This window comes from Astyanax mexicanus, chromosome 14, assembly GCF_023375975.1.
Source record: "Astyanax mexicanus isolate ESR-SI-001 chromosome 14, AstMex3_surface, whole genome shotgun sequence".
Classification (NCBI taxonomy): Eukaryota; Metazoa; Chordata; class Actinopteri; order Characiformes; family Acestrorhamphidae; genus Astyanax; species Astyanax mexicanus.
The window spans coordinates 15,215,323-15,236,907 of record NC_064421.1 but is presented as its reverse complement, the minus strand read 5'-3'; the positions used below and the strand labels follow the sequence as shown (position 1 = coordinate 15,236,907).

Here is a 21,585-nt window from a genome sequence, read left to right as displayed (position 1 = left end):
GCTAACCCCAGCTAGCACTGCTGGAGCAGTATTAGCATTAGCCATTAAGCTTACCAGTTTTTAGAAAAGAAATCTGTAGATTCTCTTTGAATTAGAGGGAAAACATTCAAAGATTCAACATGTTCCTTATTAGTGTCGCATAAAACGTACCTTATAATGCGATGCGCCTTATGTATGAAAATAGACGTTTATTGATAGTTATTGATACTTATAATCTGGTGCACCTTATAGTGTGAAAAATACAATATGCTAAAGTTGAAAAATTAAACCAGCTTTTTGCAAGATGGGCCACATAGGAGGGCACAAGAACCTATTTCAGAACCCTTGTCTAAACTTGCTAACATTAAGGGTCAATGTACTTTTTGTTTGGGTTGAGTCTGGGTTATTAGTTTTGATACAGGATATGGTAACATCATAGAGCACTGCATTAACTGTTTAGAAGGACAAAGCCACTTTATGAACATCCCAGAATGAGCTCATTTGTTTTGGTTAACTCGAATGCCTACATTTGTCATATTTATCATTTACACTACTAAACTGACGCACAGTTGGCACTCTAGACTGGCATTAATGAGGACCTGCTCAGACAACAAGCAGAAGGATACCCAAGCTAGGACACGGCTCTGACGGTATCCATTCTGCTTCACACCACTTCTGGCCATCCAGACATGAAAAAAATGGGTCACTGCTTGACTGTCAAATCTGATTGATTGAGAGAACTTCAGCTGAAGGCTGAACATGAAAGATAGCTGTACCTGTAGTAGGAGAGGGATGAAAGTTTCGATCTCCAGGATCTGAGCTGCTTCTTCCATCAGAATGTTGTCATACTGGAACAAAGAAGAAACATATCTTACATTGCATGTTCATTCAGGAGCAGACACTGGCTTTTAACTCTTGCTTGAAAAGGTTACCTTGAAGCCAAGCTCCACAAGGTCGTGGCGTTTAAGAGCAGCGTGTGTGCAGGTCATGGCAATGATCTTTGCTTCTTTTACCAGCAAATACTTGGATCTGTCCAGACCACTGCGCAGCAGTTCAAAAGCTCTGAACTCCTGCAAGGAAATAAACAGCAAGAGGGCTTTGTAACTATAGATTCACACAAATCTAACACAGCCACAGACAAGAGGTATCCACTGAAATGCCAAAACAGCAGTATGTAAATTGATCACAAAGGCACTGCTGGCCATGATCATTACCACCCATTGCGCTGTCCATTGTGGTTAATAATGTCTTCTGTGATGTAGTCCCAGTAAACATTTACACGCACATTTATGGACTTTTCCAGAGTGACAAAAAGTGCTTAGTCATTCTCATGGTTCACCCAATTTCAGTTTTAATAAACCCCAAATTCCAGACACCTTAAGCTTAAATACTGCCAGAGAGAGGTCATCAATTTCTAGAGTAAAATATTACTAAACTTTATATATATATAAAAAAAAACAAGATCAAGATGTAGTACATGCAATAAAAGCGTTGTGCTACTTATTGGTGCTGAAGGGCTTATGGAAAAAGTGGTTCTTCAGTAAATGTTTAAAGAAAGCAAGCCTTTCCGCTCTTCAGACCCTCAAGTGAGTTAATTCCAACACCTTGGTACAAGGACAGAGAATACACTGGATGCCCATTAGCGAGTTGCCACAGCTGCTACAAGTTTGGGCAGCAATGGGGTGACATGGCTAAAATATGAGGGGTGAACCTGGGGTTTGTAGAATGTTAATGACTACATAACTTAGTGGATCTCCTAAGAAGCCTCAATCAAACTCTGATAATTCATGTTGCCCTACCATGAGCACAATGGCCAGGGTCCGAAATCCCTCAAATCATAACACCTCACATTGTACACAGGTGTGGGTATCCCTAAGCCATCCCACAGACTAACACTTCATAATTGAATACTGCTATCCTGTGACATCTGGCATGTCAGTTTGAATATACATTATCAGTATTTCTGAGTAATAAAGCTCCAGTTTTGGTTCAGGTGAAGTGAATGCACAGAAATCTGCTAAATCTGACAAAGAACTGAGCTTTAACAATATGAATGAACATGGGCTCGCTGTTCAGAAAGTAACACCTGAAAGTTGCCCCTCTTTATTTATTAATAGGGGCATATTAGTGGCATAAGACTGGTCGCAGCATACAGCAGCATTCCTTACTGTGGGTGAAGCAGAGAATAATATAAATAAGGCTGGAAGATTTTGTTAAGAAAGGGAGCTGGAGGTAAGGGGCTAACCAGTGGGCTATATCCAGATGCTACATTGGTGGTTAGGGCAAAGGCAGCTCAAAGGCTACTGGGTTCTAAATATTTTATGTGTTACTATTTTAACATTAATATTAAACCAATCAAAACATGAAATATTGATGAGCATATTTTTAAACTCTGCTTCATTCCTGTAGGGTGAACAGCAGCTGAGCTGCTTCTTGTGCTGAAGGTAGAGCTCTATAAGAACAAAACAAGACAGTGCTGCTGCAGCAGATCTTTGAAATACAAGAGCCTCGCCTCTATTACAGCCATGTCTCGCTGTCGGCCTCCACCTTATCAAAGGAAGAAAAATGGAACTGGCAGTGTGGGGCTCTCTTTCATATTGCTTTGAAGGAAAAGCATATCTAAAGCAAAGATAAGACGGCTGCTTCAGCTTGAATGAAGAAGTGTGGCAAGCCAGTCAGAAAGCTCAGATATGAGCTCAGAATCTCTAGGAAATCAAGGCAAACATGCGCGCGAAGATATTACCCCAAACTCCAATAACTCTGTTATTGCTTCTGAGGCCAGTGATTGCATACATGGATAATGGCAGTGCTATCTCTGTATAAAAGGAAGCCTGGCCTTGGCCATGGGGAATTAGGGTAGGGGTGGAGGGTCAGAAAAATACGATGTTTTAAAACAGCCAATATGAATCATCATGACCTTTAGCATGGAAAGGTTGGTAAACATATGCATGTGAATTTGTGTAGTTTCTATAATTTAAAGATGGCCAGCTTATCTTGAATCAAATTCATTAAAATAGCTATTAAGTGCCGCTAAAACCAACTACAATATCTTATAATAAAACGCGAATCTAATCCTAACCTCATGAGAACTAGCTTGCTGAAACAACTGATTAACATGATTTAACAAATCACAGACACGTTCGATTGGCAAGTACATTTGGTATCTACTGTCTTTATCTTTAGTATAAAACTGGAGATGGCTGTTGTGTAGTCACCAGAATCAGATTTTAATTAACAAAATAAGTAAAAAAAAATTATAATAAATAAAAAAAAAAATAAATAAATAAATAAAATAAATAATAATAATAATATAAAAATAGAGGGCCTTTTAACCTTAAACCTTACATTGTTTCAGCCCATATGAATAACTACATTTTTTTGCATCAAGTTAATGTTGCTGAATCATGTTTCTTAGATTTCTTAGGTTTCTTAGTCCCTTTCACATAGTTAATTTATGAAAAAAAAAAATGTTCTCTATTAAAACTGATGGTGCTAACTGTGCTTAAATCAGGCTGACAAACCTCTGGTTGCAGACCAATCAAATAAGCCCCAAGACAGCAGCAAAACAGTTGAGCTTGTTCTGAGCAGAGCAGAACAGCTTATATGATGAGTAAAACATGGACTATAAAAACGCAGAGGTTTATGTCCACAAAGAATCACAAACAATAGCTTCCCTCACTAATGAGCAATTGTGTGGAGTAGGGAAATTAATAAGATCAGGTAAAGAATAGAACAAAAAGCATATCTGACCACATTTACAGAGCATAGAAGGCAAAAAGTTTCTCCAAATCAGTTTCAAAGGTTCCTCTAACACTGTGCTACATGTTCAGGTCAGAGATCATGCACACTTACTTCCAGCTGGGTGAAGATCTTACGGATGTGGCGGAAGCAACCCTCTGCAATATCCATGTCCTCCTCATAGGTCTGGCCTTTAAAAACAGGCTGGGGAGCGTTGGAAAAGTACTTATGGAAAGGAAAGTGTGTGGCCACATCCTGTGGGTTCACCTCCCGGCCAGGTTTGGGCTTGACCTTACTCATATACTCCTCCCAGCGAGAAATCACCTACAGAAAAGAGAGAAAAACACAGAGAATTAAATCATTGCTTAATTTATATCTGTTAAACCACAAAATATATAAATCACATGACAACACACCTCTCTGGACAGATAAACAGCATAAATACTGGGGTACTGTGCATTTTTCACTGCTAGCTGTACTACTGCATTTGACTAACAGCACCAATACCTCAAACATACACAGCCTGGCTGATTTAAACCATAATAAGGAAATGAAAGGAGACTAAAGACTCTGTGTGCAATGGTGGGATATTTGTACAGTATAAAGGAGGTATTTCACAATTACCCAAAAGCATTAACAGAATAATAATATGAATAAACAGAATAATAAGTACGATGGATCACATACTAATACACATGCACTGGATGGTTGCAAGGGGATTAAAATGTTTTTGGATTAAAATGCTTTGGGTATTGTACGTGATGCTAAACTGCTAATAGAAGTTAATGGAATTAACTTGCTGGAAATAGGGTTTTTTCCAAGCTTGATTTCTAAATGATAGTTACCAACTGGCTGTGAGCTGGATATATAGTGCAAGGTGTTGCTCTTTGCTAGTACATGCTTATCATGTCTGTAGGCAATTCTGAACCTAAATATGAAGCTTAGAATCGAGGGTTAACCACAATGCTAACATCCCAGCTAAAGCCGCAATGCTAACACAGAGTAGCCAATCAGGTCAGTGTTGGAATGGGTTAGCCACAAAGCTAACTGCAGCTTTGGCAGACTGACAAGCGTGTACTTGTCAGTGTTCATTTAGTGGGATCCAGCGTAATCTAAGTTTTTGTTGGGAAGGGGCAGTGGAGTTAATAACGGTTTCACTTCTCTCTGCCTTTTTCTTTGTGTTTTTCTCCACTTTGTTTACATCTAAGTGTGATGCCAGTTGCTGAGTCTAAGGGGTGGCAGAGATGGAAAGGAGATACTGATTAACATGCGTGGGCGAGATGATCACATGCTTGCTTTTTACACCAATAACGGGTAGTAGGGAAAATCTAACAGTCCATTTTTATACCATGATATACTGTAAAATCAGTTTTAGCTGCAACCCTACTACAGACGCTATGAAAAACGAGGAGAAGATGACATTTAATAAAAAAATAAAACAAACTACATGAGTGCACCGACTTAGGTGTCTGAAACCTGAGCTGGCAGAGCCACTGGGCCCCAAAAGAATGACAGTTCCTGTGTCTGACAGTGTGTGTGCTATTCTCATCCGCTCAGCACTGCGCCCCTGTTCACTGCTCATCTTTAAGGCTCTGTGCACAGACAAGACTCCCCTCCAAATCCGCTCATTCTTCTCGTGTATTCATCCAAGCTGGGCTACGCTCCTCTCCTGCCTCTCAGCATGACAGCTTGCCGTCTTTGTTTAAGCCCTGCAAGGATTCGCTCTATTTTGGGCAGCTCGGCTGATGCAATCAGAAAAAAGGGTTTCTGTCTGATCTGGCATTTTCCCTCATGCGTGCGTGTGTACAGTAATTACACAGCTCAAGTAAACAGAAGGTATAATACTTTGGGGATTTTGTTAGGACTTAGCGAGGGGCTGAGATCCAAAAAGGCAGAGCTGTGGAGGTAAGTGTGATCTGCTGCAGCGGTACCTGATAGAGATAGAAGTGGCCAGCGGTTTCACAAGTGTAGGACACGTCTCCTGGGACGTCCAGGCTCTCTTGCAGGCGAGCCACCTCTCTGAGCAGCTCCAGCCTTCGGGCCAGGACATAGTTCACTCTCCCGTACCTGAGTTACAACATGACAAGCACTTAGAAATGAAAAAGCTGACACAGGAACACACAATTAATGCCATCATGAAAGTACTGTTCAAAATGGTATTTGTCATTAGTATATTATATTAATAAGCATAATTAATCATTTGTTGGTCAAATTTGAAAATGTATAAACAAATATTTATGAACGACTGTCTATACAGTTAATGCACAGGTGAGAATAAGCTGTGTTATGTACTCATTTTGTTGCCTTAGGGTTTTTGTCCAGGCTTTGCATGAAAGTAAATGATTGCTGTTACACAAAAAAACCTTATCTCCAAAAGGGCATTTTTTATCATTCAATAAAAATCAATGCAAATTGAATTTAAGATTTTAATCCATGTTTTGGATTTGTCCATTTACCTCAAATGTACATCTCAGTAAGACTGAATGAAGTCAAAGTTATAAATGTTAGAAATTCGAGATTGAAAGATTTTTCACACAGGAACTAAATGTTCTGTAAGGTGTAAGTAAGGAATGGCACCTGTGTGGTGTGTGCAGGAGGCATGGCATGACCCACTGTGAAAATGACCAACTCTATGACCAGCTCTATTCACACATACTGTGCAGACATTTACATACACGGCTCCTAAAGACAAGGTCTGGGAAAATGTAAATCTTAAATATAAAACAGCAGTATGTAAGAACTGATTTATTTGCTCTAATGCGTTCGATACAGTTCTCAAATAGAGTGTAATTTACATTCACCCACTGGTGTAAACACCAATTACACTTTAGGTAACACTATGGTCTTGTGGAAGTGAAAACACTAGACATATTTTAGGATTTGACACAAATTTGACTTTATAGTCTTTTGCAGTTCTTGGTAGAGGTCTTAATCAAAGTAAAACGGTGCAGATGCATCAGTCCGAGCTAAGGAGGTGTGGTTACAGAAATACATTATCCTCCATATACAACTCCATGTACCACCCCATTGATTTTACAGATGTTCTTTTAAAATCTCATTTTTATGCAATGTCAATTTAAAACACCACTGTAGGAAAATTTAACAACATTTCAATCTTTTTCAGCAACCTAAAATAGATTTGAACATGTAGAAATGTTCAAATTCAGAAACATCAATTTATTTATAGATAATACACATTTGTGAATGCATGACTTTGCTGGTGTGAAAATTTCTCATTTCCTTCCACAAACCTTGGGGAAGGCAGTGTTCCATCACAATAAAACACTCACCATATTTTAATATTACATTTTTCATTCATATTAATTAATAATTCCAATAACATTAAAATAAAAAGGGTCCAAAAAAATCTCAAAAACTTTCAGTCACAACTCTTATGCATAATGTTTAGACTGTCAGGAAGTTAGGAAACACAGCTGAGCTCATGTGCTTGTGTTCTCATGTGCTCTCATATCAGACTTTCAGCCCATGAGGGCCCCCAAAGAGAGCCTGACGGGAGGGTTAATCAGCAGCTACACAGCACCGCGAGGGAATGTCATTGCTCAGCAGCACGACAAAAGTGAAGCCAAATGTGTGATCTCACAGCCCGTAGACACACTGGCTGCTTTATTAATCATTCAGCACCCTCAAAACAGCTCAGGGCATGACAAGCACCAGGCATGTACTCATATCTAAAGTTAGGGAGAAAATTACAGATGGGAAAACTTATGATTATGCAACGGCCAATGCGTAAAAGTTGACAGCACTTGATTAGTCACAAATAAATAAATAAATAAACCCAATACATTTAATCTGTAAGTATATAGTACCTAAAATGTCGGTGTGATTAAGAGCTGAAGCTGAATTAAAAGCTGCACCCATCTGCACCTCTGAACACGACGACAGTGAGGAGGTGATTAGTAGGTGGCATCAGGACAAGCCATATCACCTAAAGCCAGGTGAAAGGAATAGTGCAGGTGTGGATTTAACCACAGCCCCAACTAAAGCTTCTGAGCGCATGATTAATAATGTCACAGTGTTTCGCACATACATAATGAGCAGGAAAGAGGAGACCTTGTTTCATGCTACTTTGGTTTCTTGTTAAACCCCTGAAAACAAATTGGAGCTCACGCAATTAAGAGCGCTGAACTTTAGATATTTTTTTTCTTTTTTCACAGTTTCACTTATTTTTCATAACTAATTAAAGCAGTCATTTACGGAGCGAAGGGTGAGTGTTTTGATGGTGCTGTAAACTTGCCTCGCTGTGCTTTAGAGGGGGCTTTTCATTTTTCAGCTTCTGCGGCGTTAATTAAATTCTCTGCCTTCTCCGCCCTCTTGCCATTGGGCTGGAAACCCAGTGGAATTTGAATATTGTTAGCTCTTGTTCTCGGCGCCTGCCTGGGCCTCCTGCTATCTGCATAATGCAATCATGCCCCTCTAGAGCAGATGCAGTCACACACATTCATCACCACTGATCGTGCGCTGTCAGACCCCACAGCCTTCCATTTATTGGCCTACTTGGGTACACATGCTGTCCTGCACAAGTAATGCTGGGATCAGTGGAAAGAACATGTATCCACACAACAGACAGTTTGACTGAATATTTTTATTCAAATGAAAACACCCACTGACTACAGACTTACTGCCTTAACACAGGGGGCTGGACCAAAAGACCAAGATCATGTGGTGATCAAGCATGTGACCAGTCATTTCCTATGAGAGCATGTGATTTGTAGGGAATATTTTGTAAACAGTGGAAAGCAGCACTGCGCCAGAATCAAATCCAGTCACAGCTTGGATACACACAAAATTTGGCAACAAAAAAAATGTAATAAATAAGTGAATACTAAATTTATAGCACACAATGGCATTTTCGAGAGCATGATCAAACTGAAACCAGTGTGGAGTTGTGCACTCTTTATAAATGCAGCAGACAAGGAGGTTGTTTGAAAGCGTCTTAAAATGTCAGACACTGAATCAGGAATGGTTGTTTGCAGACACTGTTCTACTGAATTGTTAAAAAGGGGTACACATGCAAAACATTACAGCACTTAAGTTTAAAAAAAAAAAAAAAACAACAACAAAGTATTTGCTTTTTTTTTTCCATGCTCTTGTCAGAAGCCTGAACTAGCAAAGAGCCACTATGCAACAACATCAGTGGCCTTAAGAGACAAACTTGGAGCTTTATAAGCAACTTGTTGCCTGTTAGTGTGAATAGCATGAGAGGCATGCAATAAGTGAGCCATAGGTTTGTCGGTTTTCATTTTCCAGACTGTTCTTTTAAAGATGCTGCACTCAATGCGACACACTTTAGGATATGTTCAGTGTGGTTTAGCACCTACAGGAACCTCAGCACGGCCCACTGTGAATTCTCCAGAAATTTAAGAGCCCTATTCACACAATGGCTCACACAGCCTTCAATGACACTACAAAATCTGGGTACAACTGATTCTGACATTTGCGTTCAGACATACAGGACAGCTCCTCCAGGTGGGCCGTGAAAAGCTCTGGGTTTTCAAAACATGCATGTGTAACAGGGTCTTCAGGCTTACCTGCTGAAGTCCTTCTCAGTCTCTAGCTCCTCCTCACCATGCCCCAGACGCAGCAGGTGCCGCTCATCAATGTCTAGAGCCATAATCTTTTCAAACAGTTGGTTCAGAGCCTGGATAAAAAAAAAAACACATACGCAAGCTGAGTTTAGACACAATAACTATAAAGGTGTCATTTGACCACCATCAAGGAACATGAAAATAATATGCATCATCACAGCATGTGGATATAAACACGAAACAGCTAAGGCAAAAACAGTAATCTACGATTTGACAGCTTAAAAAAAAAGCTGCAGAAGGAAGAGTAGTTAATAATTTTCACTGCTGGAGTTTGCTGGAAAATGTTCAGTCTGATTGATGGCCACCGTGGCCCAGATTTAAGAATTCCCCCAGCAACACAGGCTAAGCCGAACATTTCAGGCCATGAAGTGATCACATTTCTCCGAATGCCATTTTAAATCCAATCGTGTGGTGATTATGACTAAGGGAGTTTAGAGGGGGGCGTGAGAGCGTACGGCTGTAACGAGATGCTAAGCTGCTCCAGGCAGTGGCAGGCTCTACCTGATTGGAATGAGTCACAATGAGAGTCCTCTGCTCTGGGAAGTTGTGGTACAGGTTGGAGATGATCTGCACAGCGACGTCAGTCTTGCCTGTACCTGGGGGGCCCACGACCTAAAGACAGGGTTGAAACAAAAGAAGAAAAGCAGAAATGCAGGAGGTTAGATAACTAATACAAAAAGACTCTGCTCCACAGGATACAGTTCTTGTGAAAAGTTGCTTGACCGCTCACAAAATTAGTGTTTGCTCAAAGTCTGGCCTGTTTACTTCTTTTCTTCTCTTCTCTTAGTTAGATGGATTGAATCTTTTGCAAAGCTGCAATGCTTGGAATCTAAAGACACAAAGCCTAAAAAGACTTAAGTGTGAAAAGCTGTAAAATAGGGTAGTCTGGATAAATTCAGTCTGGACATTTAACTGGAATTGGTCTGCAGCAACGCATGTCTAATTGGGAATAATGAGGCCTTCCTTGTACAAATACAGAAAGGACTGAAACCTGAGTAAACAGAACAGCAGGAGTGTTGTGACAGTCCAGAGTGTGTAGAAAACCATGGTCACTGCACTGTCTTAAAAGTGAAGTCAACACAAGTCTAGTCCCTCTGCCAGAAAGGCGTTAAAGTCATTCATTACAAAATAAGAATGCAGGGTTAAACTTATGAATTAATTGATTGACAGCCTTGGTGTAAATACATTGTTTGCAATACCTTTCTAGTCATGTTTTAGTCAATATATTTTTTTAATAAGAAAAATATTTTACAAAAGAAAGGTCTATTTATAATTGCTATCAATAAAAGTGGGAATGTTCTTCTGAACTGCACTTGTTACAAAAACAAAAATCCCTGTCCTACTAGTAACCGGTAATATGGCATTGAACAATTAAACTGTATAGAATAGTGACTTAAATATATTAACCAGAGCACTTGTGTGTCTGTGAAGCAGACATATTCATAGCCAGTATCTCTCACAAAGGTTTTCATCTAAGAAGCAGCTTGCATATCAGAAAAAATGAGAAATCACCCAAAACAACCTCGTAGTAAACACAAAAAGACTAATGCTGAAGGAATGGAAACCCCATGGTTTGGCTGTGAACCCAGTCCACACATGCCAGCCATTAGTAGAGGTGGAGAATGACAGGCACGTAGGCTCACTTGTTTTACAACTCTATCGATATCCATCCTGTCTTATTCACTCTCAGGCAGCCACACCATAAATAACAGCCAGCAGCCCCTGCCAGTAACCAATCAGCAGCGTGAAGATGATCCTCAATCAGCAACCGGTGGAGGAAGTGTAAAGCAAGGACACCTCAGATCCTTTGCTGGAAGCCTCTCACAGCCGTATTTCACTCTAATTTCACCCACATTTACATGAAAGATGGTGATGGTCTATGAGAAATAGCCTGGATTTCCAGTGACCAAATCAACCTGGATAGAGAGCGATAGAAGTTGAAGAGCAGCACTACTCACAGCAACACTTTAAAACTGAACCAGACTTGAAAAGTCTATTGAAAGACTCCGGATTGGTAGAGATTGAGTATAGTTCAGCAACTTCTTCAGTAAAATATAGGGACACAAATATGCTCTGAGTAATGGATGAGCACAAGTTAAAGGTTTTAATAACTATGTCAGATATGTTTGCATAGAGGGCTGCACATAATGATTATTTATTTTCAAGTAATTGATTATCTTAGTGGATACTTTATTAAGCATCCTAAATGGATGTGTGTTTAAATACAAATTTCACCACAATTTAAAAAAATAAAATAATGATCTGATAAAACGACATAATATAAAAAACAGAACTCTTACCATGGTGAGACCAGGCTGCATGCCCGCTCGAATAGCCTCAATCTGGGTCGGGGTAAACTCAATGGTGTTCCTATTTAAATGCACAACAAAAAAAACATTAGGAACACAAAGTGCCTGTGAAGCTAATGCTTTCTAGCATTCATTAATTTCAATATCAAAGAAAAGCTGGGAGAAGCAGAGTAATATCAATATTACCATAATTTTTTGACTATTTAAATTCGTTTGATGATATAAAGTCTTGTACCAATAAAGCTTGACATTTCGCTTGTTACTGAAGTAGATCAAAGTAGAACAAGTAATTTTAAGGCAATTGTATACTCAAACTTGAGCTTAAATCCTTTATGTAAACTTTAAATAAACACCTGAGTTCCAAACCCTGTGAGCCCTCAATGTTGAAAAAGTCCAAACTAGTGTCAAGTCCAGAACACTGTGGCTTAATCTGGGATTTAATCTGGGAGCAGGTGTTTTAGGTAGGTAGCTATAGGCACTCTGGCGAGTGATAAAACCTGACTGGTGATCAGGAGGATGCATCCAAGCATCAGCTCCAAGCTAGGTTTATTTCAGTACAGCACCAGGCACATCAGACAAAGCCTGATTCCTGCTCTAAAGGGTCAGGGCTCATGAATTCTCCTTACCGTTTGGGCTGGTTGTAGGGGTAGGGTCCTCTGTTAGGAATCACATGAGGCTCCACCATAAGTGTAAGATCTTCCTCTTTTGGCTCCTCTTCTTCATCTGCTTTTCGTTTCTTCCCTTTGGTATTCCTGACAGGAAAATTTATTCTGTAAAGAAACAAAACAAGCAGAATTAAATCAATGGCACTGAAACAATGAAACTTTGGACATCCTGATCTAATCCACTGGATCAGTTATTGGCTTTTTTAAGAACACTTTGTGCCTGAGCCTCTTCCTAAACCTCTGCTTTTGTCCATACCACTAAAACCAACTGGAATATTACTCTGACTTTTATGCAAGACTGTTCGATTATATTTATAGTCTACTTTATTGAAAACAATAAGTTATTTTACTGAAGCATTTTAAATTTATTAGATCTACTTGGTTCTGGTTCACACCACAGAATAACATTTTGAAAGACTACATTTACCACAGAAGTAATCCTAATCCAATTCAGTTCCAAAATACCATGTAAGCAAATACCAGGCAGGTTTACAGATCTAGGTTTATGGGTGACGTGTGCTTGTGAAATTAATATATTTACCCTAACAGCTTCTACCATGTATTCTCTATGCACCATCACCCTTGTATTGTGACAGTTGTATAATTAGGGAGGTGAACATTAAATACCATTCAAAACTCAGAACTAATGGATATAACCTATTTTAATTTCACTACAAGATGGTTCTACATATTTGAAGCTGCACTTTAAAAAAAAGATTTGAAGGACAAATCGCAGGAAAGCAGTTGCCAATGTGCAACAGAGGGTACTGTATTTCTGACCTGAATGGAGGGACCTGTCGAGCTGGGTCTTCCTCAGTGACCTTCACTGTGCAACCTGGAAAACAGGACTTAAGGTGATCAATGGACAGGAAGGTATCATTGAAGTCCAGAGATGAGATCTGATTGGGCATCTTGGAGTAATGGGCACTCCCCGGATCACCATATCCCAGAATGATGTCATGCAGCCAATCGGGGACAACACACTCAGTGTTCATCAAATTACGAATGGTCTCCAGAACAGCCTGTGAGAGAAAGAATACACAGAGTCAAATAGTTTTAACTTTAGACAAAACACATTAAAAACAAAAAAAACAAACAAACAAAAAAAAACATAAAGATGGACAAAATGAAAGTAAAAGAGAAAACCCTTATAGCATGAGTGGGCAAAACAGGCTTCAATGACCACCCTTGAGATGTGCCTGTACTTATCAGAAATAACCGTAAAGCTAACAGCACTCTTATGGTTGTGATAATCTAATGAGCCATGCATTTCCATTTTAGCATCCTTTTTAACTCACATTTGTAAAGTCTGTTCTGCATATCAAGACAGTGCAAAATTGATTTACTCTATTTTATTGCATTTCCATTAGTGTGCATGCCATGCTCATCTCTCATCTCATGTAGTTAGAAATATAGCAACAGCAGAAAATAAAATGATTAACTGTCCAAATGATTTTATAACTGAATCATAGTTGCTCCTAATGAATGGGCAATATCATAAAAGCCCTGCTAAACTGGTAATGTTCCATAAGCAAGATGTTTAGACTGACCTTGAAGTTGTTCTCTTTGGGCTTGCGTCTCATTATGACGTTGAAGGTTTCATAGGGGTCTTCTGCACCAGTCTGGATCAAGCTGGTCATGTCCTGCTGGTACTGATTGGGGTCCAGCCACACCCGGAAAGTTCTTGTGTCCCCTCTCAGCTTTGGCTTTGGATCAGGACCTAGAGTTAACCACAAAACATTATTTGAAGCATACCAGAACAAAGGAACGGTGATGACCAAATGAGTATTACTGGTTTTGTTAGCAGACCAGTTGAGATTAGTCATTTAATGCACACTAGAACTCTCCATTACTTGTGATTCTACTGATACTAGGAAGGAAAGGACAATTGCACTATTATTTCGACAGATGTGAAGCGAGCCACTGCCTCTTTTAAACTTTTTTCGAAGGTGCAAATGCAGCATCAATAGGTAGCCAACGCGCTCGAGAAAAGCACCAGACTCTAAGCTCTGATCCATCAGCCAACAGATGACTATGCCAGCCAACAGATGACTATGCCAGCCAGCATCACAGCTGGATGGTGGAAGAGAGTTTCATCTTCTCCTCTGTGTTCTCTCAGACTCCGGCTGCTGATTGTGAACTGGCAATGTTTGTGTTCTAAAGGAGTCTCCTGAGCTACAAAACTACTTTATTTTTGAAGTTGGATTAATGTGCCCACCTACTGACAACCCACAGTCATATAAGAGAAGCTTATGTTTGGTACACTGATCAGTGGTGAGGAACCACTAAAGAAGAATTACAGTACAACGGATGCCTGGACAGGGAGCTGAATCTGGTGCTGAATTTCCCTCATTATGGGGCACTAATACATGTCTACATTCAGCAGCCATCAGTAGCAGGATCCAGATATTTTCACATGCTGTATGCTGCGTGCAATTTGGGAAGAGTTTTGCTCAAGCGTGGCCAACCCCTCTAGGCATCTGAAACATTAATAGGTGTCTGTTTGTTGCAGTAGCTGCCTCTTACAGAGACTGAGCCTGCAATTTTAATAGGATAAGATCAGCAAGAGAGGGCAGAGAGCTGCTATGGGTAAAGACACATGTTCTGACGACAGGACTAAACGCTTAAACTGAGATAAGTGCAGGTGAGCCTGACATTACGATCATAAAACTGCCTGCGCTGAAAGGAAAAGGGAGCAAAAAAGCTGCTTTACATTGTGACTTGAGTCTTATTCTGGGCTTTATTAATTTCACCTATGGAGGTGAGCTTACACATATAATTAATGTCAGACATCTCAGTGATGTCAATCACTTTTAGGAACCACACACTGCCTGTCAGTACGTCTGGCACCTTTTGGACCTTCTGTAATTCAAGCGATAAAAATGACCTCAGGTTATATTAAACCCAAGCAAGTAATATGGGTAAATATTCAGAGGGAGCTGTTGTGGATTTATGAGGTACAGAGGCCATTGCGGTGGCATTCATGGCACAGATATTTCAGATTGTTTAAATCTGCAACGAACCTCAGATGTTAAACAACTTACAAGGTTCAAATCCAAAAGAGGAGTCTCACCAGGCAACTTTAAATAAGTCATTGTATAGTGTAGCCTATAACCTGTCTGTGTGTTATGAACATATAGCTGCAAAACCTACATACATTTTATTTTTACTATAAATAGGAAACAAGTATTTTTAAATGTATAAGTATATAATTGGTATGACAGCCAGTCTCATCATTCTTATTCTGTGTGAATGGGTGATAAATTTGTATTAAGTACAACTATCACCATCCGTATAGGGCACTATGCAACAAATTGAGAGCTATTTACACAAAAAACAGCTTGGAAACCCTGACTGAATGTGCAAAAAGCATTCCTAATAAACAAACAATACCATTGCAGTTTACTGTCATATTTTCTCCGCTGACCACTCAATCATGCAGCATATCCCTACTGTAGGCACACACCTACGGAAATGTGCCAGAAATGTCCCTGTTTTTCACTGAACAGTCTTAATTGGACAGAAACTGGCAAAAGCAGTGTGACAGAATGAGGGTGATTGCTTCAACATGTCATCAGTATTTAGGCATCACTGCAGCAAATCCCTATTAACAACAAAAAATCCCTGAGTGAGCAAGTACAGTTGTGGTCAAAAGTTTACATACACTTGTAAAAAAACATAATGTTATGGCTGTCTTGAGTTTTCAATAAGTTCTACAACTCTTATTTTTCTGTGATAGAGTGATCGGAACACATACATGTTTGTCACAAAAAACAGTCATAAAATTTGGTTCTTTCATAAATTTATTATGGGTCTGCTGAAAATGTCACCAAATCTGCTGGGTCAAAAATATACATACAGCAACATTAGTATTTGGTTACATGTCCCTTGGCCATTTTCACGGCAACTAGGCGCTTTTGGTAGCCATCCACAAGCTCCTGGCAAGCTTCAGGTCGAATGTTTGACCACTCTTCTTGACAGAATTGGTGCAGTTCAGCTAAATGTGATGGTTTTCTTGCATGAACCCGTTTCTTTAGCACTGTCCACATGTTCTCAATGGGGTTTAAGTCAGGACTTTGGGAAGGCCATTCTAAAACCTTAATTCTAGCCTGGTTTAGCCATTCCTTTACCACTTTTGATGTGTGTTTTGGGTCATTGTCTTGTTGGAACACCCAACTGCGCCCAAGACCCAACCTTCGGGCTGATGGTTTTAAGTTTTCCTGCAGAATTTGGAGGTAATCCTCCTTCTTCATTATCCCATTTACTTTCTGCAAAGAACCAGTTCCACTGGCAGCAAAACATCCCCAGAGCATAATACTACCACCACCATGCTTGACAGTAGGCATGGTGTTCCTGGGATTAAAGGCCTCACCTTTTCTCCTCCAAACATATTGCTGGGTGTTGTGGCCAAACAGCTCAATTTTTGTTTCGTCTGACCAGAGAACTTTCCTCCAGAAGGTTTTATCTTTGTCCATGTGATCAGCAGCAAACTTCAGCCGAGTCTTAAGGTGCCTTTTCTGGAGCAAGGGCTTCTTTCTTGCACGGCAGCCTCTCAGTCCATGGCGATGTAAAACACGCTTGACTGTGGAGACTGACACCTGTGTTCCATCAGCTTCCAAATCCTTGCAGACCTGCTTCTTGGTGATTCTTGGTTGACTCTTGACCATCCTGACCAATCTCCTCTCGGCAGCATGTGATAGCTTGCGTTTTCTTCCTGATCGTGGCAGTGACACAACTGTTCCATGCACTTTATACTTGCGTATAATTGTCTGCACAGTTGCTCTTGGGACCTGTAGCTGCTTTGAAATGGCTCCAAGTGACTTCCCTGACTTGTTCAAGTCAATAATTCGCTTTTTCAGATCCACACTGAGTTCCTTTGACTTTCCCATTGTAGCTTTTGTAGCTGAGTCTAATCACTGGGTCAAATGAGCCCTATTTAAATGGGCTCATGAGAAGTCAACAGCTGTAGTCAATCAGAATCACTTACAAGAAGTGAAGAGGCCATGACATGAAGATAATTTGATTGACACAACTCGCTACATCACCAAAATTGACAAATTTTGTTGCTGTATGTATATTTTTGTCCCAGCAGATTTGGTGACATTTTCAGCAGACCCATAATAAATTTATGAAAGAACCAAATTTTATGACTGTTTTTTGTGACAAACATGTATGTGTTCCGATCACTCTATCACAGAAAAATAAGAGTTGTAGAACTTATTGAAAACTCAAGACAGCCATAACATTATGTTTTTTTACAAGTGTATGTAAACTTTTGACCACAACTGTAAGTCTAAAACCCTCGCTGCTGGGGATTTACAGAATACAGGATATTCTCGGATACCAAGCGTGCTACTCCCCAAGGGGGTTTAAACATATTGTCTCATTGAAAAACATTATTTTACAATGGAAGAATCCCCTTCCCACTCAAAGGCATAAACAACTACTAAATAATTCAATAAAATCTGAAGAAAAAAAAAAACAAAAAACAAACAACACTTCAACAGCAAGGCACAGTCATGGAGCATTTCATCTGAGACTGAGACACAACTGACTCTAGCATGTAGTATTTTAGAAGTAGAAGCTAGATGTTTTGATCACAGTGTGCTGCAGAAAAGACCTATACAATCAGGAAATATTTTGTAGTTTTGCCTCTGTACAATGTCAATGGATTTAAATGGGATTTAGATAAAAACAATATATTGAATTAACCATAAGCCCTCTTACATAATCCCTTTATTTCACAGGCTCAAATGTAATTGGACAAACTATTTTAATTTTATTTTAATTTTAAATAAGTTGTTTTTATAATACGTGGATTTAAAAAAAAAAATACATAGTATTAACGTTACCTTTGTTTCTTTACTCACGGTCCATTTTTTATTTATTTATATATTTATATTTTTTAGCTCCACTGAGCCTATAATTCTATAGTGACAGACAGCGGTTTAACCTTATTTCACCTTGCTCTTCAACAGTCGGGACTCCACAGGACCACCACAGAGCAGATATGATTTGGTTGGTCTGTTATTTTCATCACTGCAGTGACGCTGACATGGTGGTGGTGTGTGTAGGGTTGTGGTGGTAGCTTTCATCAAAGAATCCTCCATTTGCAGCAATTACAGCATTGCACACCTTTGGCATTCAAGCTGTTAATTTGTTGAGGTAAGCTGGAGAAATTGCACCCCACACTTCTAGAAGCAGCTCCCACAAGTTGGATTGGTTGGATGGGCACTTCTGGCGTACCATACGGTCAAGCTGCTCCCGCAACAGCTCAATGGGGTTCAGATCTGGTGACTGCGCTGGCCACTCCATTACCAATAGAATACCAGCTGCCTGCTTCTGCTGTAAATAGTTCTTGCACAATTTGGAGGTGTGTTTAGGGTCATTGTCCTGTTGTAGGACAAAATTGGCTCCGATCAGGCGCTGTCCACTGGGTATGGCATGGCGTTGCAAAATGGAGTGATAGCCTTCCTTATTCAGAATCCCTTTTACCCTCTACAAATATCCCACCTTACCAGCACCAAAGCAACCCCAGACCATCACATTACCTCCACCATGCTTAACAGATGGCGTCAGGCATTCTTCCAGCATCTTTTCATTTGTTCTGCGTCTCACAAACGTTCTTCTTTGTGATCCAAACACCTCAAACTTGGATTCATCCGTCCACAACACTTTTTTCCCCAGTCTTCCTCTGTCCAATGTCTGTGTTCTTTTGCCCATCTTAATCTTTTTCTTTTATTAGCCAGTCTCAGATATGGCTTTTTCTTTGCCACTCTGCCCTGAAGCCCAAAATCCCGCAGCCGCCTCTTCACTGTAGATGTTGACACTGGAGTTTTGCGGGTACTATTTAATGAAGATGCCAGTTGGGGACCTGTGAGGCGTCTGTTTCTCAAACTAGAGACTCTAATGTACTTATCTTCTTGCTTAGTTGTGCAACGCGGCCTCCCACTTCTTTTTCTACTCTGGTTAGAGCCTGTTTGTGCTGTCCTCTGAAGGGAGTAGTACACACCGTTGTAGGAAATCTTCAATTTCTTAGCAATTTCTCGCATGGAATAGCCTTCATTTCTAAGAACAAGAATAGACTGTCGAGTTTCAGATGAAAGTTCTCTTTTTCTGGCCATTTTGAGCGTTTAATTGACCCCACAAATGTGATGCTCCAGAAACTCAATCTGCTCAAAGGAAGGTCAGCTTTGTAGCTTCTGTAATGAGCTAGACTGTTTTCAGGTGTGTGAACATGATTACACAAGGGTTTTCTAATCATCAATTAGCCTTCTGAGCCAATGAGCAAACACATTGTACCATTAGAACACTGGAGTGAAAACCAGTGAAAAGACATTTGCAGCTAGAATAGTCATTTACCACATTAGCAATGTACAGAGTGTATTTGTTTAAAGTTAGGACTAGTTTAAAGTTATCTTCATTGAAAAAAGTACAGTGCTTTTCCTTAAAAAATAAGGACGTTTCAATGTGACCCCAAACTTTTGAACGGTAGTGTATATATGTATTTTTAGCTTCTCTTCTGTGGTTGAAAGGCAGCTGTTCTGTGTGTGAGGCTCGTATGCATGTGAAGTTGCAGCCTGTTGTGTCTGAACGACTGGACGCAGCGCGGCGGCCGGATTCATTTGAATAAAGTTGAGCTCTGCTGAACTTTTTCGCCAGGGCGGGGCTGCATTCAATGCAACGCAACCCAGCGTGCACTGTGGCATGCAGCGGCTCTCTCCACTGAAGCGTATAGGATGTTGAATAGGATATTGTTCAGTCAAGTAAGTATAGTAGAATGTGATCAAATTGTAACTAGAGTGGTATGTTAAAAAAATGTTAGCTGTCCGATAAATATTTCGAAATTGCATGAAAAGCAGGATAAAATGCATTTAGGTTATTTAAATCATAAAACACTGTTTGGTTTTGCCCACAAATTCTCATTTTAGTGCATCCCTAGGAGAAACAGATGGACCACAGCCTGTAATTATAAAGCTACAAAGTGTTCCTATATGCTCAGTGGAGCTGATGAAATGTGAACACACAGTGAACTGGTGTATTTTTTGAGAACTTTGATATATTTGTTTCAAGTCGGGTAGTTACACAGTATGGGGCAGGGAAAGACCTACCTTCCTCAATGACCCGGCCCTTATCATCCAGCATGCCTTGCACCTCGCAGCCCCTCACATACACCAGGCCTGTTTGCTCCACAAAGGGCTGCCTTCGGTCAAAGCGTGTGCCGTAGGGCAGGTTGGGCCGCACAGTGATTAGAAAGCAAACGTCGTGCTTCCGCAGACCTGTAGAGAGGGAGGAGAGAGATTGAGAGAGAGAGATGGAGAGAGAGAGAGAGAGAGAGAGAGAGAGAGAGAGAGAGAGACAGAAAGAGAAGCAGAAAACAGAAAGCACCCCGTCAGCACATGCTGATCTTTTAAACATGAAGGCTCTAATTATGCAGCCAGAAAGAAGGAGGGAGGTGGGCTCCCACTCTCTCACACTGCAAATCTCACCTCTTAGGCAAAGAGGAGGATAGAGAGCATGGCTATAAAGAAAAGGCATCGAAGAGCTGGGCGTAGAGGAGATATTACATTGTACTGATATAGTGCACCTGGGAACTCACAGTATCACATGACTCGGAGCAATATTGTTTAATGTAATGAGAGATGGGAGCCTGATTAATACTAAATTTAATAGTAAATTTATTCATTAATGCAGAGCAAGACATCCTTTAGTAGGTAGTCCCATAGGACTGGATCAGTTGCATACTAATTTACAACAGAACACTGTACTCAACAATCCTTGTATGTGCCCCCACACATTTTGCATTTACTGTAAGGCTGTGCATCAGCAAGAATCTGGCCATACGACAAGACGGTGACTCAAAATATTGTAATATATTGTGATAATTTAAGCACAGTTTTGCTAATGTTTTGATATTTACAATGTATTTATAGAAAACACTGTCACAAACATATTTCCAGATGTTACTTACAAGGGATTCTTTATATTTAAAAAGGATTGTGGAAAAATGCACCTAACACCTGAATAAAAAAATGTTTTCCTTGTACAAACTATAAAAACAAAATTAGTAAGTATTTTTTTATTATAACAATTTTTACTGTTTTGCACAAGGAATGACACAGTTACATGTGTATGAAATCAGTATCCCCTGCAGTAGAAAAGCGACCTTAGAATACAGCAACTATTGTTAGCTCAGAAACCGCAAAATGCGAACAATGGGTTGAAAGTGTGAAATAAAAATCGGATACTGGATTTGTGAGAATCCATACAGTATCGCAAACTACCTCA

General features: G+C 40.0%; 1 protein-coding gene across 1 annotated transcript in view; it reads right to left on the bottom strand.

The window, feature by feature from the left end:
* Positions 1–21,585, bottom strand: part of aqr (aquarius intron-binding spliceosomal factor) — a 62,492-nt gene that overhangs the window by 22,910 nt on the left and 17,997 nt on the right. The window contains exons 19-29 of the mRNA XM_022673071.2: positions 20,409–20,576; positions 13,848–14,017; positions 13,078–13,319; positions 12,259–12,402; positions 11,624–11,693; positions 9,825–9,935; positions 9,267–9,376; positions 5,649–5,784; positions 3,832–4,041; positions 912–1,049; positions 756–827 (exon numbers count right to left, since the gene is read on the bottom strand). Of these exons, the coding sequence (XP_022528792.1) occupies positions 756–827; positions 912–1,049; positions 3,832–4,041; positions 5,649–5,784; positions 9,267–9,376; positions 9,825–9,935; positions 11,624–11,693; positions 12,259–12,402; positions 13,078–13,319; positions 13,848–14,017; positions 20,409–20,576 (1,571 nt within the window). The remainder of the gene's footprint in view (positions 1–755; positions 828–911; positions 1,050–3,831; positions 4,042–5,648; positions 5,785–9,266; positions 9,377–9,824; positions 9,936–11,623; positions 11,694–12,258; positions 12,403–13,077; positions 13,320–13,847; positions 14,018–20,408; positions 20,577–21,585) is intronic.